The sequence below is a fragment of the Acomys minous genome (genome assembly GCF_964271855.1).
Source record: "Acomys minous genome assembly, chromosome: 6".
Lineage (NCBI taxonomy): Eukaryota > Metazoa > Chordata > Mammalia > Rodentia > Muridae > Acomys > Acomys minous.
The window spans coordinates 125,332,924-125,353,793 of NC_140487.1; the positions used below are offsets into that span (position 1 = coordinate 125,332,924).

At 46.1% G+C, this 20,870-nt stretch overlaps 1 protein-coding gene and 1 long non-coding RNA gene across 25 annotated transcripts in view; one reads left to right on the plus strand and one right to left on the minus strand.

Moving 5' to 3' along the window:
- CAMTA1 (calmodulin binding transcription activator 1) overlaps nucleotides 1-20,870 on the minus strand; it is an 838,283-nt gene that overhangs the window by 758,512 nt on the left and 58,901 nt on the right. For 2 of the 24 annotated variants that reach the window (XR_014779737.1, XR_014779744.1), the window contains exons 4-6: nucleotides 9,614-9,697; nucleotides 7,251-7,400; nucleotides 4,139-4,288 (exon numbers count right to left, since the gene is read on the minus strand). The exons of 13 other annotated variants lie outside the window; for them this stretch is intronic. Coding sequence is in view for 1 of the 11 variants with exons in the window: in XM_084784665.1 (XP_084640791.1) it covers nucleotides 9,689-9,697 (9 nt within the window). In the remaining 10 variants the exon portion in view is untranslated. Of the gene's footprint in view, nucleotides 1-4,138; nucleotides 4,289-6,970; nucleotides 7,165-7,250; nucleotides 7,401-8,953; nucleotides 9,044-9,402; nucleotides 9,698-20,870 lie in introns of those variants that run through there. 9 more of the 24 variants (XR_014779736.1, XR_014779743.1, XR_014779738.1 and 6 more) reach the window with 8 other exon arrangements.
- LOC311598994 overlaps nucleotides 1-20,870 on the plus strand; it is a 268,288-nt gene that overhangs the window by 224,414 nt on the left and 23,004 nt on the right. The window lies entirely within an intron of this gene.

The following is a 20,870-nucleotide window of genomic DNA, read 5'->3' on the forward strand; positions in this document are numbered from 1 at the left end:
AGCATCTAATTCCAGCAATCCCTGACCCCTGCTTCTTTTTTTTTTTTCTTTTCTTTTCTTTTTTGTCTGTTTGTTTGCTTGCTTGCTTGTTTGTTTTTTCGAGACAGCGTTTCTCTGTGTAGCCTTGGCTGTCCTGGACTCACTTTGTAGACCAGGCTGGCCTCGAACTCACAGCAACCTGCCCGCCCCTACCTCCCGAGTGCTGGGATTAAAGGCGTGCACCTCCAATGCCCGGCGACTCCTGCTTCTTAACTGCTGTGCCACAGCTTCCTACAGCCCGCTCCTTTCTTTTCGGCTTTCTGCCTCACACCTTACACAGCCCATCACCATGTGTGCTCTTTGTACAACACTCAGCTCCCCCCTCTGAACTCAGCTGACAGCAGTCTAAGGTCAGGTTAATTCAAGTCCTATTCCAATCCTGGCCTGGTCTAAGCTCCTGAAAACAGAACTCCAAAACTAAGACTCAACTTTCTACCCTCTTAGTTTCAGGTAGTGAGGTTTTCCCTGCCAGCTCCTAATGAGCCACCTAAGCCCCACTGCCACCAGTGACTCCTCAGTGGTGTCCCACTTCACGTTTAGGAGGATCTGACAGATGACCACTGTGTAAGGCCAGTCCCTTGTATGCCTTCTCCAATCGCTTCTTCACTCTCCATCTTGTCCTTAACCCTGGGTGGCTCTGGGCTCCATGCTCTGACCTCCCCATCCATGGCTCCTCGCCATAGGACTCCCCTTCTCTACAGCCTCAGCACTTCCAGGCACTACTGTAACGCTAACCGCGCTCCAATGTGCAGCTCTAGCCTAGGCCTCTCCTCCTAGTTGGACTAACACATGAATGTAACACCTACAGGAGACATCTTAAAAGCTGCTGTGCCCAAAACAACTCAGGTGCTCTCCTTACCCGCCTTCCTAACCTGTCATTCCCACGGTCTTCCCAAAGGAAGCGCATTCTTTCAGTTTCTCTGTGCTCAACACTGACATCAACTCCATGAGAATCCTATCTATCCGCTCTCGCTGAAAAACACCCCACAGCCAATACTCCTGACTATACCTGTCTAAGGCACTTTCAGCTCTTCCCTTACTGGACTGCCCACTTCCAGCCTCCTTAAGTCACTGATTGGCAGTGCTTTCTACAAAGGGCCTGAGGCAGCTGCATGGTCTGCTGGGCTGGGCTACACAGCTCAAAGGCAGCCTCAGACAGTCCTTCATGAGTGAGAGCTGCTCTGTTATTCATAGTGCGGCTGAGGCGAATGCATTAGGTAATGGGGCTCTCTTCCAACAGAACTACAACCAAACACTAACATCTGAACTGGGATGTGGAAGACCATCCCTCATGTTCTTCATCCTGCATCTAAAAATGTAAACAGTATTCTAACTTGACGGCTGTACCAAAATGAGTAGTAGGATACTGTGTGTAGACCCTGCCCAAGAGTTGGGGCAGACAGGCAGATAGGCAGACAGACAGGCAGACAGGCAGGCAGGTGGGGGAGGGGTGTGCGTGTACAGGCCGAGGCTAGAGGCTGGCATCAGGTGTCAGCTTCTACTGCTCACCACCTTATTTTTTGAGATAGGATCTCTCACTACACATATAGTTTTTAGCTACATCGCCTGGCCCATGTGCTCCAGGGATCTGCACTGTACAACATTGCTCTGGCACTGGAATTATAGAGAATCTGGCTAGATCTAGGTTCTCTTGCTTGTACAGGAAGTATTTTACCCACTTAGTCATTTCCCTAGATCTTGAAGGGTCCTTGTCTAGTTTTTCTTCTGCCTTAAAAAAAAAGAAAAAGAAAAGTTTGGATGGCTTCCAGGTACGGTGCTACACACTCGTGATCACAGCACTCAGGAGGCTGAGGCAAGAGAATGGAGCATTTGAGGCCAGCCTGCGGCTGTGCAGTAAGTTGCTGAACAGTCTAGACTACACAGGTAAGAGCCCGTCTCAAAAAAGCTTTACTTAGGACCTTCAAAAATTCCCAGGATGCTACTACTGGTCCCTCCCTGCCCTGTGGCTCTCACTCCCTTTCTACCAACTGCACCAACAGCCTCTACATCTTCTGCTAGCCTCTTTCACTGCTGTCATCCCTGGGAACACCTTAGGGCCTCTGTTTTGGGCTGTCCTGCCTCCTTGGGATGCTCTTATTGTGTCACATCCTTCCCATTACCTAATGGGAGACAAATGCTCAAGTCACAAGAACACTCAGATCCTCAGGCCACTCAACAAAGCTCACCTCGCTGCACCAACAACCTGTTGCCAGTAGTTATTAGAAATAAACTGGTTAGGCAAATTCATTAACACAAAATCTGGGGTCAGAATGCCTAAGCTGCAATGCTAATGGCACTGCTTCTTCAGGCGAGGTGGAGCAGATAGCTTTGCAGTATCTTTGTTTCCTCATCTATGGACCTGAGAACAAAGTAGGGTACACTGCCCTGTGTTCTGGGCGGTCTGAGCTAATACACAGACCTGGCACAAATAAAGGAAGAGAGGGGCTTATTTAACTGCTTTATGCCAGCACTTAGCCTCATACTAGAAATCTAACAGCAATTCAAAAGAACGCATGAATAAACGCTGGGTAGTAATCACTGTGGCGCTGTCAGAGGGTGCAGAAGCTGTCTCTCAATCTACCTCAGAGAGAGCAGGCCACTGAGTCGGGCACTTGGCTCAGACCTGTAACCCCAACACTCGGGAGGGCACAAGTATAACAACAGCTTAGATCAACAAGTGAGACTCTATCCACTCCCTTAAAAAAAAAAAAAAAGAAAAAGAAAAAGAAAAAAGGCAAAAACTACCCAAAGGTAGTTTTGCAGATGCTGTTTCTCCCTGAAGAAATGAGTGCCTTTGCTACCTTGAAGCAAAACACACTCACCACTTTCTGAGTAGTAAGAGTTTAACTTCTAACCAGGCATGGTGGCGCACAGCTTTAATCCCAGCACTCAGGAGGCAGAGGCAGGCGGATCGCTGTGAGGTTGAGACCACCCTGGTCTACAGAGTCAAGAGCAGCTAAGGCTACACAGAGAAACTCTGTCTCAAAAAACCAGAGAGAGAGAGAGATTGATTAACTTGACAAGCTGAAGGCATCCTACAATCTCAGACTATGTGCTTAAAGGTTACAAAAAAAAAAGTCATATCTCAAAAACAAATGAGAAAAAAAAAAAGACTTCGGTCTGTCAGGTTCATTCAAATCTGCACCTGTACATTGCTGACAAGTACTATCCTACACAGATCATGTGACACTTTCTGGATACTACCACCGAAGACTAGTCAAAGCACTTTACCCTGCACCAACACCACAGAACAACTCACCAAATAATGAAGTCTCCCAGTCAGAGGCAGACAACGAGCCCTAAGACAAAGACTTTCCTCAAGGGATAACCCAGGTCCTGTGGGTCCAGCCTGTTTCACATCTATACATATGTATTTCTCCCAGGCTGGCTGAGCTTTGATTCATAGATGATATTGATAATCAGGTCCAAGCTCTACCATCCAAGGATAATACAGGATCTTTCTGAGGAAACCTTACAGAAGGGAAAGTAGCCCGTGCTCAGCAAAGGTGGGACGAGGCTTCTAACCCCTGCACTAGCCCTGCCATATACAAGCATGTCTCTAGCAAACGAGGCACCAGGGGAGCAATGTTGTTGTGGAACTGCCAAGCCTGCACCGAATGCCTCCTGTTCTGTGTGCCAGACTGAGCAAATGAAACCTTGGAGCAGAGGCCCAAGTGCGTGGTAAAATGCCATGCACCCACACACGGCCTGCCCATGTCTCTCTATACTGTTCTGGCTGGGGGTCACTGGGAGGCCCTGGAGAGTAGCAAGATGTAGGGCGGCCTCCTCTGTTAGCCCTCATGGTTGTTGTGTTTGTCAAATTCTGCACTTGATTGACCATTAAGGTCACAGTGACATAGCAGAGGACGCCTGTGAGACAGGCAGCGTAAGTCACGTCTCAATTCTGCACTGCTGTAGTGGCAACCCCTGAAGCATCAGGATGCTGCTGCTCTGCTTTAACACTGTATTTAGCTGATGATCCTAAATAACACTCTGTCAGCTTTTGTAACCCAGCACAAAACCACACGCCTTGTGATCTACCAGCTGGGCTGCGGTAATGCCCTTGACTGGAGGCTTAAAAGCTTTGGTCAGGACGTACCTTTGACGTATTGTCTTTCCATATCAGACTGCAATGATTACCCCCAGATGTGTCATCACATAGAGTGCTACCAAAATTAGATTATGGCCGGTTAGTGAAACTCCCTCTCCCCTTTGGTGCCACCATGGAGGCTGCTGCTCTTCCCTTTGTCTGCAAGATCGAGAAGACACAGCCCTTAGGTTTACAGGATGCAGGGATAAGAACCATCTGCCTGGTCTGGTATTTCTTTAATTAAAACTTTAATTACAGATATATCTCTGCACAGATACGTGCAGTCTATCAGCTCCTGCTCTTAATTACCTGCACTAATGAGAAATGAAGAGTTAGCATTCACTGAGTGTCTACTACGTGCAAAAAACGTGTGCCAGAGGCCTGGGGGGGGGGGGGCCGGAGCCCAGCAGGGGAGACCATGACTTGGGCCAAGAATTTCACCTGTTCCTCGCCCTGTCCTCTTGATACCTTCTCTGGAAAGACTAAAGATTAAGAAGCAGAAGCTGCACAGGAGAAAGGCAAAGGACTGGAGTGAAGGCTGAGCGGCATCCACAGGACCATGGCCTTTCCTGGGGGAATCAGTCACCGGGTACTAGGACTACAAGGTGCTGCCTCCATGTCATCCTGCCTTGTTCATCTCCCTCTGACTTGGGCAGAGCTCCATGGGGAATGACATAGGGCACTTCACTGCATGTGTCTTAGTCTCCACAGAAGCCACAAGAGCAAAGGCCACTGGAAGGGCCTCAGAGGTGGCACCCAGGACAAACGGCAGAGATCTAAGGACTCACACAGAGCAGCTGGCTCTAGACTGAGGCCTCTGATTCCCTCCGGGTCGCTCTAACCTTCCTCACTTACTCCTCTGGAGGAGAAGCAGAAGGCCAGTTATTCTCCACCAACACTGCTGGAGGCAGGCAGTTACGGGCAAGCTACTGAGCTGCTGTGTTTGCTGCTCCACCCTAACACAGGACTGGTACGACAGCAAAGGAGGCAGCAGGTCTGAAGGCCTTTCCCTCTCAGAAACAGATTGTCATCACCAAAACTGACAGGTTCAACATGGGTGATCATCTGCCTTACAGCTCAAAAGCTTACACAGCAGCTACGCATGAAGCCTCCAACACAACCCCAAGCTGTCCTGGTGCCTAATGGGCACTGCTTGGTGACTTAAAAGCCTTGCATTTCTAAGCCTACTGAAGCCCATGTGCAAAATTACCTAAATCTTCAAGCTGAGCCAAATCAGGATAGATGTTCAGATGCAGCCTAACAATATTCAGGTGGCACCTACTTAAAAAGCAAATACCAAGGCAAAGTCTAAAAGTCCATTTGAAGATCTACTATGTGCTGGGCCCCTGGAGGGTTTGTAAGTAATGACGTTGTGGTGATAGGTACCGTCTAAACATCAGGGATATGGGGAAAGGGGTGCAGTGCTACAGAAGGAGGAAGAAGGAAGGAAAACTGATGCACAGGACATGAGAGGAAAGAAGGAGGGTGCGGACCGAGAAAGACCAGCCCTCAGTTCTAGCTGATGCAGCTGAGAGCCCAGGAGACGGTCCTGCTGAGGGGCTGGAGAGCAGGCTGACTGTAGGCACATCGTCAGGACTGTCTGGATGCCTTAGTTGATACAGAAACTGTAGTGGGCAGCTCCATGCCCTGGTCTGTGAGCACTGAGCACTGTGTGTCTGTTACCCTCTGTTCCGGTGAGAACCTGACGTGACCAGCTGTGTCAAGTTCTGCTGTGACTTCCCCACAGGGAGGGACTGAAGCTGGGACTTCTGAGCTTAAACATCTAAGTTGCTTTCTGTCAGTTTTTTGTTTTTACATCACAGCAACAGCAATGAAACCAGAGCCCTCTATTTCCTGAACCTCGGCCCTTAAGCACAAGCCTGGCTTTGGCAATAGCTTCTCACTCAGGACTGTGTGTAGAGCAATGGCTGGGGCTTCAGGTACTGGTGAGTGTTGAACACCTAAATCATCCCAGAGAGAACCATTTTAGTTTGCAGTGTAATCTGCTCTGGAAGTAACAGCACTGGCCCATACACTCCAGAAAGACACATTTATATTGTACAAATTATTTACCTGCTTTTTTTCGTGACTGTAAAATAAACTTACAGGATTTTTTATCAATGGTTCTCAGCTAGAAAAATATCAGAACTACCAGGTAGGCCAGTGATCTAAGTTGTTAACCAACTCTGCAATGGGCTCCAGATGCACAGCCAGGCCTGAGGAAGCCATTGCTACCATTCAAGCCTAAGCTTAGTGCTGTTCCGTTCCTGCTGATGACTAAGGGATGAGAACAAACACAGCTGAGGCCCTGAAGCCAAAATGGCAGAACTGTCTTGTTCCAGGCAGCAGTGTCAGTGGAACCTGCTCTCAGGGGCCAGACCTACAGGATAATGAGGCGTGAGCCAGGAGCAGCGCACACTCACACAGCCTTCCCACCCCCCGGGTAAATGTGAATGAATAAACGTGTAGAAAGCACTAGGAAGGACACCTGCCACATACTCCTGCATCACGCTGGCAGTGAGGTCATTTTCCTTGTCCTTAAGAGGACACTGAAGCCTTCTGAAGTTGAAGGAAACACTAGGCAGCTCAACCCCCTCAAGGGTTTACCAGGGTAGAGTGAAGGGTGAGCCCAGCTAACCAGGCAAACAGTGACTGCTTCTTCAGTCTTTTTCCTTTTGTTTCCAAAGTCAAAAATAGGTAAACAAAAGAGCCTTGAAAAACCAAGCCACCAAAAGGAAACAGAGCAGGTGAGGCAGCCCCTGGTGGACTTTTCTCGCTGTAGATGAGGAGGCCAGTGCAGCTCTGCCTGGGCCTGCATCTGCTGCAGATGTGCTTACTCACCATGTGCTCTGCGGATCCTCTCTAAGCATCCAAGCGTCTGTAAGTCAGGGTTAAAGACTGAGGAAGGGCTGCAGCCAACGTTGCTTGAGGTGCACAGCATGCAGGTCTGGCCACACTGCACTTAGCGCTGCTCTACAGACTCTCACACATCAGCTCTGCTAGGACTCATATGGTCCTGTGAGTGGGTGCTATTACTATCACCCCATTTAAAGAGAAAGTAAACTCAGAAATAGGGCAGCCGCAGTGAGAACACCTGCAAGAGGTAAGGTGGGATTCGAACCTCAGCAGCCTGGCTCCACAGCCATGGTCGCGGCCCTTCACCACGGGGTTCACTACCACTGCCTCTTGGCCCAGCCATAGGATGAGGTTCAGTTTCAAAAGCACCTTTCTTCTGAGTTCTCAGTGTGTTTCATTTATCCTCCCAACAACCCTAAAAAAGCAAGTAGGAGACACACAGTATCTGTATTTCACACACATCACAACGGAAGCAGTAAGAACACGGTTTACAGACTCCTGCCTGGGCAGCCAAGCTCCTAATTCACTGTTTTCAAACAAACTTGTGTCTTCTCTCAAGTCCTCGTGTTGAAATGCTTTAGTTTTGGTTAACTGCCTCAACAGACACTGACGGCATGCCCAGACCTTTGCAGTCCAGAGCTGACCTTCTCATGCTCAGACAAGGGTCCCTCAGTGAATCACAATTACATCAACGTCATCCACGGGGTCGCCCACTTAGTACAAGTGCTGAAGCTAACCAAAAAGGGTTTTATCAAAAACAAGTCATCAATGTACTCATTCAATCACTAGCTCTCTGAGGAAAAAGGAAATAGGTTATCTTTAAAATGCACTAAGCAGTCAGCTTTAAGGAAAAATCTCACAATGAAAACACTTCACTTCTGCCATCACTTAATGTGTCCTCTACTCCTGCGAGGGTTGTGAGTAAAGGACTAGACTCTAGAGAGCCGGCTGTCAGCAGGGAGTTGGTGACTCCCTCGGTGCCACCAGGTGGCTGAGAGCAAGGAGTTGACAGCCATTATCTCCTGCCACTCTAAGAGTCTATGAACTCTTATGTCAAAGTGCCATTCCTTTGCTGCTAAATGACATGGCACCAAAAACAAACAAACAAAAAAAACCCAAAAAACAAAACAAACAAAAAAACCCCACACAACTAAAATGGGGGAGGGCTATGGGGATAAGGAAAATATTCCTGAACAACTGTGCAAATGCATTATGGTGATAATTTTTTAATCTCCTGATTGGCCAAGCCCTCCCCAACTTCCAGAACAGGTACAGTCACAGGGACTTCATAATCACAGGAGACTTTCTATTTCTCAACTGTGGTGCTCTGTAATTCTGTGACCAGACACCCAACAGGCCAGACACAGCTTTGCAGGTGTGTGGATTCAGAAGCCCTCTGGTCACAGTGAGCAACTTCCTGCACTCTGCAGTGCTGATGACGGACATGAACGTTCCTAACTGTCGATAAAGCTCAGAAAGGGCCAGACTCTACTTCAGCACTCAGCTACAAGTTTCAGCTATATGCACCTGAAATATCAGCATCAAATGTTAGTCTGCACTTCAATGGGCCACGCTAAGACATTGCGTGGGGGAGAGGGGCTATTTTACCTCCTTAAAGAACTAAGTCTGGTTTTTAAGTTTGTTATGCTTTTGAAGTTGTTATGCTTTGTTTTTAAAGATAAATAAAAAAAAAAGCTGTATTAACTTGAAAAACAACCATAAGAAAAAAATGTCATAAATTAACCTGGTATACAATCCACCAGAGGTGACTAGATTTCAGCAAAGACAAAAAAAACATTATTTTCCCTTATGTTAAAAGAAGTAGATTATTAAGGGATGGAGAAAGGTGAAACTTGATGAGATAACTGTATTCTTCTAGCCTCCCCCTTCCTCCCACTCTCCGCCCCCCACCCCCGCCCCCACCCATGACAGGGCTTCTCTGTGTAGGCTCGGCTGTCCTGGACTCACTCTGTAGACCAGACTGGCCTTGAACTCACACAGACTCACCTGCCTCTGCCTTCCCAATGCTGGGATTAGAAGCACCCAACTTCTTCTAGCCTTTTAATGAAATAAAAAAGTTTAAACTTTTTATCTTAATAAAACATGAGAACACAAAATATAATCTGAGGATGCAAAATATGGCATTTAAGAGAAATTTTTAACTGCTACTATTCAAACTGCTACTGTTTCTGAGGGGGAAGGCGGCAACAAAGCTATGTAGTGGACATGAAGAAGGGTGTGGGTAAGGGTACATGTGAGAGTGAGCGTGTATGGAAGCTGGTGTAATGGGAAGGGAGACTGCAGGCATCCTGAGTATGCATGTGAGTTCCATGGAAACATCAGCTAATTCATAGTTTTTGCAAAACATGAAGAAAAGGAAATACCCTACATGGGGAAATGCACTCGTTAAACTTAAATTTTAAAAGGATGAAAACACAGATTACACTTTATTCTTAAAAGCCAAAATGAATTTCAATACAGAAAATGAAGACAGCATTTTGCAACTTTATCACTCAAAGGAGACTCTCTACTTGAGGAAATCAGTGTGCTGCATTTGGAGAGATGAAATGTTACAGCTTGTATACCAAAATTAAAAAATGAAATTAAATTAAAAAATGAAATGGTTACCAAGGTAATGCAGGTCAGGGGATCAAAGGTGAAGGGTCACACATTATTAAAAAGAAATCCAAAAGGGCGGCTGCATCATGATCTCTGCAAAACAAAGGAGCTCCAGTAAGTACAACTAGCATCTCCTAGAACACAATCAAGCTCTTGAAGCTCTCCCTGAAATTGAACAGTCTTCCCTGATTCCACGGAGAGCCACATTTTATTCAGGTACAACACCAAATTCAATCATCTATTACCAACCAAAAAAATTACAAATATTTAACCAATCATTAAGACCGCAAATATTCCCCATTGAACGTGGCTGGGAAGTGTTGGCAATTCATTTCATTTGGAATCCACACCCTGTTTTCTGGAAATGACTGTTTGATAAGTTGCCAACATATCATGGTAAATTGGTTTGTTCATGTTCGTTCTCTCTCTCTCTCTCTCTCTCTCTCTCTCTCTCTCTCTCTCTCTCTCTCTCTCTCTCTTCTCCTCCTCCTCCTCCTCCTCCTCCTCCAGGAATGAGTTACAAAATTGAGTTTTTGTAAATTTCTTTCATTTGAAGTAGCTGCATAAAATTCCCATTATTGGAACATTTAGTATAACAATGTTCTAGAAGACAGCAATAAAGTGATACATGAAAAAATAAACTGTATAACTATACCTATTAAGTCTGTTCTCACATTCAGCTTTTAGTGCACACAGGAAAGGACATTTAAGCAAAATAACAACTTGCTATCTCTCCTGGAATTCTATAGTTACTAGGAGCTGACATGAGGAAGAACCAGGGAGAGAAGAGGCATCTGACAGGCTTCATTTCTCAACAATGTTACGCTTACTCACTTCCACCAACAAACTGATTCACAGAGAGTGGCAGAGTGGAGGCTTCGTTTGAAATGGAGCTACCACCTAGGTTGCTGCATGCAACTGACAGCCACAACAGTGAGCTGAACAGCGACAGTATTGCTTGTTCCCTGGGAAAGCATGGAAGGTCAATAGTCCTCACTGTCTTTAGTCTAAAGACTAAGCCTGAGCAGGCTGCTTCCTGGTTCAGGATCCAGAGTCCTTACGCTGACCAGGCATCCTCTAAGTAGCCCGGTAGCTGGAGGCAGGTGAAGAGCGGCTGGCAGAGGGAACGTGCTTTGGTTACCACTTTTGAGAATCTCATCTTACCAACCCTTCCATTCTCCCACTTTAGTTTCATGACGCCATATCGAACACTCAAGTTAATGCTGTTAAAAATTACATCCCCATATACTTATTTATTAAAACATAGACAACTATCCAAAAGGATTTATTAAAAGGAACAAGATATTCCTTCTAGTGGCTTATGGCAATCAATAAAGTAACTCTATGAATGCCAGCTTTTGCTCCCTCTGATTAGGTTTTGCTAACAATAGCTGCAGATTGCATGCACTGGATTCAAGTGTGTTAGTGCCTTAAGGCCACATCTCTAAAAGCACTGCTTCTCCTTAAGCTGCACAGCTATGAAAAGTAAACTAACACTGCGTCTTTGGAACACTCGTCTCACACAGCCTGGCACATACGTATTTGCTGCTGGGAGGCATGCAGGCAACGCTGAACACTGCAGAAGGAATCAATACCCCATCAAAACAATGCATACGGTGCTTTAGTAGCGTCATTATTGAGACCATTTCAGCATGTTTGTAACAAAAGGCAAAGAGCTAGGCATTAACTCATTTTGTTTTCCTAGAATATTTTATATTTAAAATAAAAGCACTGGGCCTGTTCCAAACAAGTACTGTATGTAGCACATCCACTACCAAACATACTCATGATCTCTTCTTGACCATAAGATGACTTCAAGATGCTTTTTAGAAGTCTTCTAAATAATTTTTAAAATTCTATAGCTTATAGAAATAGTTCCCCAAATGTCTGCCAATTCATCAGTTCCTGCAAGACGTGTTAGGCACAGATACCTAAGACTACTGCAACCTCCAAGTTGTGGGATCCTCCCTAGCACACCGTGCCCTTCCACAGGAGTGAACTTGTGCTTCCTGCCTACGCACATGGCACTTCCAACATCAGCCTCCAACGCAGCTGTGCCCTTGGTGATGACAATCCAACTGAAATAACAGTCAATTAAGAAAGCCCAACAGCGGTGGTGCACACCTTTAATCCCTGCACTCGGAAGGCATAGGCAGGCGGATCACTGTGAGTTCAATGACAACATGGTCTACAAAGCGAGTCTAGGAAAGCCAAGGCTACACAGAGAAACCCTGTCTCAAAAAAACGAAAACAAAAAAGAAAGAAAAGAAAAGAAAGAATTTTAACTAGTGTTTTCTGGATTGGAGAGAAGGTAAGGACAGAGGCGGTTTGCTATGGTTCTAACAAATACCTAGAACAGCACTTAGGAAGGTAAAGGGTCCACACTACCACTGCCAGCAAAGACCTCAGCACTAGATTGCACTATATGGGGAGCAGCTCTATATGAGGGCAGCAGGGGACAGCAGGTCAGGTGGACACCTGCTTGATCCCACTGATACTCTGGAACATAACAGGTTCAGGGCTGGGTAATCTTCATCCAAGGGGCTAGCTCTAGTCCTAACTGGAGATAATGGGTTTTCTCTTTGGAATTTTCTGCCTAGTAGATCATTCCCAGGCATCGAGCAGCAGTAGACCTCATGAACCAAAACTTCTCATCTTCCTTTTCTTCTCCAGAAGCCTCCCTTTGCCGTCACTAAATCCACAGTGAGCAGTGAGGAAGATCTCAATGAAGTAACAGGAAACAGACTCTGGACTTGCCAGATTACAACATGCTCCCAGTTAGAGAACCACATGGAATCTTCTATCAGATGAGGACAGAGCTCTAGACCACCTCAGGGAAACTTTACAAAGCTACGGTTTGTCTCTTTCACAACTGGTAACAGAATTAAACAGCCAATGCTCAGAGCTTCTAGCCAGCCTCCAAAGCCCCATGTACCCTTGATCTACATCTATCTACCAACTGCTGTTGGAATGCCCCAGGGACTCTCTCAGCCGACAGCCTAGGACAGCTCCCTTCTCAGACAAAGCGAAGGCTGCTAGAGGAAAGAGGTGCTGTCACGTTTCCCTTAGATGTAAACTTCTGAAGTAACAAACACCGAAAAACTGGAAGAAATATACAATAAGGTGGTCAAGAAATTCAGAGTCAGAGAGGGCGTGAGAGAACTGAAGAAGCCCAACAAAATAGAACCCTAGTTTTCTGGTTCTTTGCAAAAAATAGCTATTAACACTATTGTGTAATACTTTCTGTAGCAGATATAAGGTTCAGCAAACATGTATACTGATTAAACAGACAATCAGCCAAAATCTGATTAAAGTGATCGCACAAATTTTATTATTTTTAGTCTATAAATATAAATACAGAAATGCACAGCATGCCATTTTGTAGTGTCTGCTGTACTGAGCTGTACCCAGCTTTTCAGTTAAGCCAAGACTAGTTGTGTAACCACTGCTGATATGGTCTAGTTAGTTTGGCCTGCATGGTAGAAACCCACTCCAACACCAGAAAGAAAAGTGGTTGGTTTCTGTGTCTGTAGTCCCCATGTTCACAGTCCCCATGCTCACAGGGCCTCACTCCCGCAGGGACTGTGTCTGCAGTCCCTTTGTTCCAGGGTCTATGTTTGGCCCAACATGGGGTACAACCTCCTTTCCTCTACCAACTATTACTGTGTCTTCTGGTTTTCCAAGCTTTCAGAGTACCAATTTTCTTTTACACATCGCTAACATTAACTAGGATAGCCATCTGTTTTTTCCAAAACTTTTTATAAATGATAAAATATTCTACACCTACAATCACTGCACTCCTACTATATTCTTTTGCTTTTCTTTTGTTTTGTTTTGAAAAGAAGGCTGCACTATGTAGCTCTGGCTAGCCTGGAACTATCTATATAGACAAGGCTGGCCTGAATTTCACAAAAATCCTATCTATGCCTCTCAAATTCTGGGGTTAAAGATATGTGCTACCACACCTAGTCTCATTATACTCCTTTGGGAGGGGCATGGTAGCACATACCTGCAACCCCAAAACTAGGAAGGTTTTGGCAGGAAGACTTAGAGATCTGGGCCAAGCAGGACTATACAATAGGAGTAAGAAAAACAAAGAAATAAAAAGGAAAGGGTAAAGGGAGGATTTAGAGAGAAGCATAAAAATATTGAAAGTAAATATTCTTATTTACTTTTTTATTTTACTTGTATTCAACAATGAATGCGGCCTTTTCCTCTGATAGCTTAGGATGCCTCACAAAGGATAAAGAGAGCGAAAGGAGGAACCGTGAGAGGAAGCGGGGACTCTTCTGAGAGACGCACATGCTCGCGGCACGGAGTCTGCTCACACCAGGTCCCTACCGCACAGTTAGGAAGCACACACACACCAGGGTGCAACGTAACAGCAATTGTCTCACATGCAAGAGCTTAACAGTAGGCCCCACAAAACTACGCTAGAAGAACAGCGATTACCGGAACCTGGGAGCCTGAGGGGCCAAGAATAAAACACAGTGCAGGGGAGGGGCAATGTGAATCCACTTTTTTCCAGATGGGGTCTCATACTATCTGTAGCTCAAGCTGGCCCAGGCCGGCCTCAAACTCATAGCAATCCTACTACCTCAGCCTCCCTCAAGTATTGGAATATTACAGCCACAAGCCTAGCTAGAAGAGTAACGTCTGATATTCTCTAACACCGAGGAGTGAGTTATGAACAACACTTACGTATTTCAAAATAACTAGAAGATTCTGAATGTTCTCAGCACGCGCGCGCGCGCGCACACACACACACACACACACACACACACACACACACACACACACACACACCCTCAAGTTAACAGCTATGCCAACCAATACCTCTGATCAGCACACACTGAGTAAGTATAGCAAAACATCTCAATGTATCCCATAAATATGCAATTACTATGTATCAATTAGAAATAAAAATGGGGGTAGGGCTAGGGACATGGCTCCATGGATAAAACACTTGTCACACAAGTATAAGAATCAAAGCTGGGATCCCCAGGACCTGGGTAAACCTACAAGTGGCTGCACCCATCTGTAATCCTACAAAATATGGGGCAGAAACAGGAAAATCTCCAAAGGCTCACTAGCTAGCCAGCTATATAAAGCAGTAAGCAAAAAATCCTGTTTCAAACAAGGTGGGAAGCAAAGTTGTCCTCTGATCTACACACATGTGCCTGTACACTAGCCCCATACACACAGAGAGACATACCAAACACAATCAAGAATTCAATCAGCTATGGATATGCTTGCCTAGCATGCACCACACCCTGGGTTGGATCCCTAGGAGCACATAAACAGGGTGCAGGAATGCATGTCTCCCCTCCCAGCACTCCAAGGGTAGAGGCAGAAGGATCAGATACTCAAGGTCACCCTCAGCCATGCTACATAGCAAGTCCAGCTTAGACAGTACTACCTGAGACGGTCTGAATAAGTAGGTATTTTTAAAAAGTATACTACTTATCACAGGCCAGTTCCTCCTCAATAAAGAAAGCAGGAAGGATGAGGATGCCGAGTGGGAGCACAGGACAAGGATTTGGCTTCACACTGCACTCTTGGAACTAGGCCATGCTGGGAACGCCCCTGCAGAGAGGGCCAAAGACTTCTGTGGAGACCCTGGAAGGCACTGCTCCTGAGCTCTTTGCTGACTGTCTATTACCAGAGATGACAAAGCAACCCTCCCAGTTCATGCATAAGGGCACATATTGATGCTGTGTTTTTAAATTTTGGGGTATTAGTTACCTATACTGGCTGCACAACTGAAATTACCCAAAATCAGATTGGACTACCACATTTATAAAACCAAGTGAGCCTTGGCATAGCCAAGACCCATTCCTTTCTAGAACCATCCACTGGCGTACTAGTTGACAAAATGCACAAGTTCCCTCAAATACAAATTTAAAAGCAATAAATAAAAAGAAAACAAATGCACCAATGCTGGCCTCACCAAATTCCTTGTTTAACAGACTTCTTAGCAACACACACCAGCGTTGACCTACCTGTGATTTTCGACTAGGTAAGATACTGCCATCTAAACTACCACCCGTAAAAGCCTCTCCAGTACTGGCAGCAGGAGACTAATTCTAGACACCAAAGAAGTGACTAAGGAACCTGCCTTCCTGGCAAGTCTCAGGTGAATCTGGTCAGACTCCAGCCCTTCCTCTGAAATAGGGCCCAGGTGGGCTGAACCTATCCTCCAGGCTCCTCGCAGACACACTAGCCTCAGGGAATAACTAGCAGGTAAGTAGCAAAGCTACCAAAATCAAAGTTTAAGAGAAAACTCAAGCCTGGAGGGATAGCTCAGTAAGTAACATGCTTGTCATTCAAGAAGACCTGGATTCAGATCCCAAGAGGCCATGGAAAGCCAGATGCGGAAACACATCTAGACAGTAGAGGCTAACAATAAGAAGACCAGCCCCAAGAACAAGTTACTTTGTGAGGAACTGTAGGTCAGTAAGACTCTCAACATCCCTAGACACTACAGGCGTTTGGTTCCCTTCCAGAACTTGCATAACTTGCAGACCCTGTAACTGAAGACACCACATGGCTGCTCACATAAACAGGTATCAAGCAAGGACTGACATGGAAGCATCATCTCTACCACAATGCCGGAAGGTGCTGCACATGCTACCAGAGAAGAAAAATAATCAATCTTACCCAGCTGTGAGCCCCACAAGTTACAACAGTGACATGCCTGGTAAGACACAAGCACTGTGCAATACAGCATAAACATTACGGGAGTAACTGACCACTTTCTGATTTGGCTTCATGCCCACTCCACAACACGAAACCCACACCTTGCACTACCACTGGGCCAAGAACCCTTGGTTAGACTGATTATGGACCCCAGCGGAGAACCCACTACTGCTGCTCTACTAGATAGAAGCAGGGTCAGCCCAGCTCCTGCTGAGTTAGATTAAACACACAGTGAGCCTAGACTAGAGCAGCAAAGTCTGAGTTTCTTCCTTTTGTGACCTTGGGGTATTACTTCACTTTCAGCTATGTCTCATATTCTTCATTTATAACATGAAAATTTTATCTCTACATCACAAGGTTGCTATGAGAAGTAACTAAAGTGATTAAAGCACCTATCAACACAATCTAAACACAGTCAATGCTAGTTCTGCAGCCACTATGATCCAGCCGGTCCTGTAGCATCTTCTCGTGTGACTTCCCAGCTTACGAGAGGCACACTCATGATGGGTGGGGACGAAGGTTCAAGATGGAAAATCTTAAAGTTGGAATTCAAGGTACACAGCTCAAACTCTAAAGGGCTGGTCTGTGGGGATCTCCCCCAACTCCCAACTGGTTTTACACACACCTCAAAACCCCACACTCTGTACAGGGCACAGCAGTGCAGAGGCTCCCAACTCATGTGCTGAGTGAGGAAATGAATGATACCTCAAGAGTGGCAACTAAGTGTGCACCTCTAGACCCAACACTCACCCTCTCACCACGCCTTACAAAGCACACAAGAAAGGATGCAGACGTCCATCCAAGGAATAAAAAGAATATACCCAAGAACTTGTTAATGAACTAAAAATGCAGAGTGTTTGTTTTCTGACAAACATTCACCCAATGGGCAAACATTTATTAAGCACCTACCTTGGAACAGACCTCGAGAACAGGTGATACGTATGGAAACAAAGAGACAGGGTCCCAGCCTGATCTACCATAGGGACCCAGGCAGAGCTCAGACTCAGATCAAGAAATTTCAGAGAGCGTGGGTATACTGAAAAAGTATGGGATACTATGAAAACGCACAGCAAGGGCATCTTTGACCCTGTAAAGGAACTAGAGACATCTGGAAGAAAACAAAGAGGAGAGAGAGAGAGAGAGAGCACCGATCCAAGCAAGAAAAGACTGTGTAAGAGCTGGGAATGCAGAGGCAGGGAGCAGTCAGGCTCAAGTTCTGTGGAGGGCGCAGACAAAGTCTTGAAGAAAAAGCACTTCAAAGATTACCCTGGGTGGAGACCAAGCTAAAAACCAGACTACAGGGGGCACAAGGATCTAGAGACAACCCAGTGTGTTACAGGGCCCCTCCCAGCCTGGAAGGCGTGGTGGGTATAAAGAATGGAAATGTACTTGACGAAAAGATCCAGCAAAGATCGAGTTTAACGACTCATGTTGAAAACAGGCGCCTTGGACATAACTTCGTAAGAACGGTCCCTCTCCTTCCAACCACCCTCATCTAGTCCTGAGGAAAGTCAGCAGACAAATCTAAGTAAACCTGAAAACATCATACAAATATTTCTCCTGTCAAGGTCAGTTGGATGAAGTCTAAGAAGAGATGACAACTAGATAGTGTGGCATATGAGACTGGGTCCTGGAAAAGTGTAGGACATGAAGAAGAAGGACAGAAAGTGAATTAGCCAGACAATAATGGGGACAAAAATGAACCAGAGCCGGGCACAGGGCTCAGGGCACAGGGCACAGGGCACAGGGCTCAGGGCTCAGGGCACAGGGCACAGGGCACAGGGCACAGGGCTCAGGGCTCATAGCACAGGGCTCAGGGCACAGGGCACAAGGCTCAGGGCACAGGGCACAGGGCACAGGGCTCAGGGCTCAGGGCTCAGGGCTCAGGGCACAGGGCACAGGGCACAGGGCTCAGGGCACAGGGCTCAGGGCACAGGGCTCAGGGCACAGGGCTCAGGGCTCAGGGCACAGGGCTCAGGGCTCAGGGCTCAGGGCACAGGGCACAGGGCACAGGGCTCAGTAACATTCTTCAACTTTCCTAACATTTGTCTGAAATCTCACTCTAAGAGCTGACTAGAGTTGGAGGCTGAGGTTCTTTCTCTTTTCTGAACAGGACTCAGGAGGAAACTAGCTCTACTTCAAAGACTAAGACAGGAGTCTCCACCAGATCTCCAGAGGAGACCTCAAGGAGGCAGCTCCAGTGTGGATCTCAGCAGAGTCCTTGGAAAACTGTAATTATGCAAGGTAGGGATAAGAATGAGTGTCAGAAAGCGGAAGGGACCCCAGTAAGCAGCTCAGCAGCACAGCGCTGAGGAGGAGGAGGAGGAGGAAGAGGAGGAGGAGGAGGAGGAGGAGGAGGAGGGTGGTGGTAAAGGAGGAGGAAGAAAGGAAGAAGATCCAAACTCACAAGCAGAGACGAGAACAATGACTGTCAGGGCTGACTGTGGTGAGGAGATTCTGGCCAAAGAGTACAGACTCCCAGCTGCAAAAGGAATCAGTTCTGGGAACTCAATGCACGCCCTGCTGGTACCAGTTAACAATACTGCACTGCTTGGTAAATTTGCTAAAGTCACCTCCCCAACAGACACCGCAGGTGTGGTCCAGTGCATGCTGACTGTGCTCATCATGACACAGCACACACACAGTACGTCATCACACCTTGACCTTCAAGGCATACAGTATTTATCAATTTATGTCATAGTGTGTCATACCATTTAAAATCAGTGTCATTCACACAATCTATATTCTTGTCCTCCTTATGAACCCCTTTTTATTAAAAGGCATCTTATCTTCATAAAAGATGAAACTAACCTTTTTGATAATATCTCCTTGGCTCTCTTTTTTTGGGTGGTAGGAAGAGGCTAGCAATGTCCACATTTAATAGTAGTAGACAAGGGCTGGAGAGATGGTTCAGCGGTTAAGAGCACTGTCTGCTCCTCCAGAGGTCCTGAGTTCAATTACCAGCAACCACATGGTGACTCACAACCATCTGTAATGTAATCTGATGCTCTCTTCTGGCCTGGAGGTGTATATGCAGGCAAAGCACTATATACATAATAATAAATAAATATAAAAAAATAGCAGTAGACAAAAGGCATAAAGAAAGACCTGAGAAACTTCCACTGCTAAATTAGAGAGAGCGAGAGTAAGGAAAGAGAGAGGGAGAGAGAGAAAAGAGAAAGCGAGAGAGGGAGAGAGAAGAGAGGAGAAAGGGGAGAGAGCAAGAGGGAGAGCAGGAAAGAGGGAGAGGGGGGAGGGGCAGGAGGGAAGGGGGGAGAGAGGGGAAGGGGGGAGAGAGAGAGAGAAAGAGAGAGAGAGAGAGAGAGAGAGAGAGAACATTCAGCAAGGGGAAAAAAAAAAGAAGGGTGCACACTATGCCAAGGGCTGGGAAGTCTGGTCTGGTGTGGCCACTGTGGCATGTGTGAACAGTGAAAGTACACACTGAAAAATGCTCCTTGTACAGAACTCTGCTGCTAGTGCTGGAGACAAGGTGGAGCTGGTGGCAGTATTGCTGAGCGATGCTGTTATTGCAGCTGTTAAAGCCCAAGTCTTGCTACATAGCCCAGAGTGGCCTAGACTCAACAGCAGTCCTCCTGCCCTCCAAGAGGAGCCAGGGCAGCCAGGCCAGACCAAGAACATTCCTCCAGCAGTCACAACCAGACCTAGCCATATTTGTGATGTGCTAAGATGTGAGAAAGGCAAGGATGTAACGGCTACAGAACCAAAGAAAGGAACTACCCAGTCCCTGCTCAGTGGCAAAATCTGCATTAAATTCAGTTTTCTTCAACAATACACAGCTTCTAAGCTTACATGAGTTCATTTACTGAAACTCATAACAGAATTCATTCAAACAAATGAGTATCTACTATAAAGCTGCATTCTCTTTTTGGCAGCTATCTAAGCAGAGGGGGCCAGTAATTTTCTCTCTGTAATGTTAGAATGGAGGTGAGGGTCACCATGTAAAGAAAAGAAACTGTGACAGCGACAGAGCCCAGAGTAAGCAGACCAGAGAAGAGTCAGCAGAGCCCAGCACTGTCATGGCAGCAGAGGCAACTGCAATGTCAACTCAAATCAACGGGAAAGATCAACAGCACACACAGTATTCCTTGGGAGGAAATGAAATTGTAACTCAGCTTCACTTGTCCATGGCTTCAGAAGTGTTCGGTTACAGTAAACACCTAAGGATAAACGAGAAAGAAACTGGAGAGATGACCTAACTCCTAACATAAGGGAGATTGTGCTGTTAGCTTCCAAAGCCAGAAAGAACCAAAGTCTGTGCACACTGTTCCCAGGGCTGGCACCCAGCAAGCTCAGAAAACTAACAATTAACTAAAGGTGCTTTGGACAAGGAAAGAAAAAAAAACCAAACCTATGTATTTCTTAAAGAAATACATAGAAGGGCAGGGGAGGAAGTTTGAAGAACCAACTTCAGAAAAAAGAAGTGAAAGAAATGAAGATATTTTTCAAAAAATAGCATCAAGTCAGACAAGCAGGCAAAAATGCCAAATAACAGGAAAATACAAATAAATGAAATTTAAAGGAAGCAAGGAGCCAGGCATGGTGACAC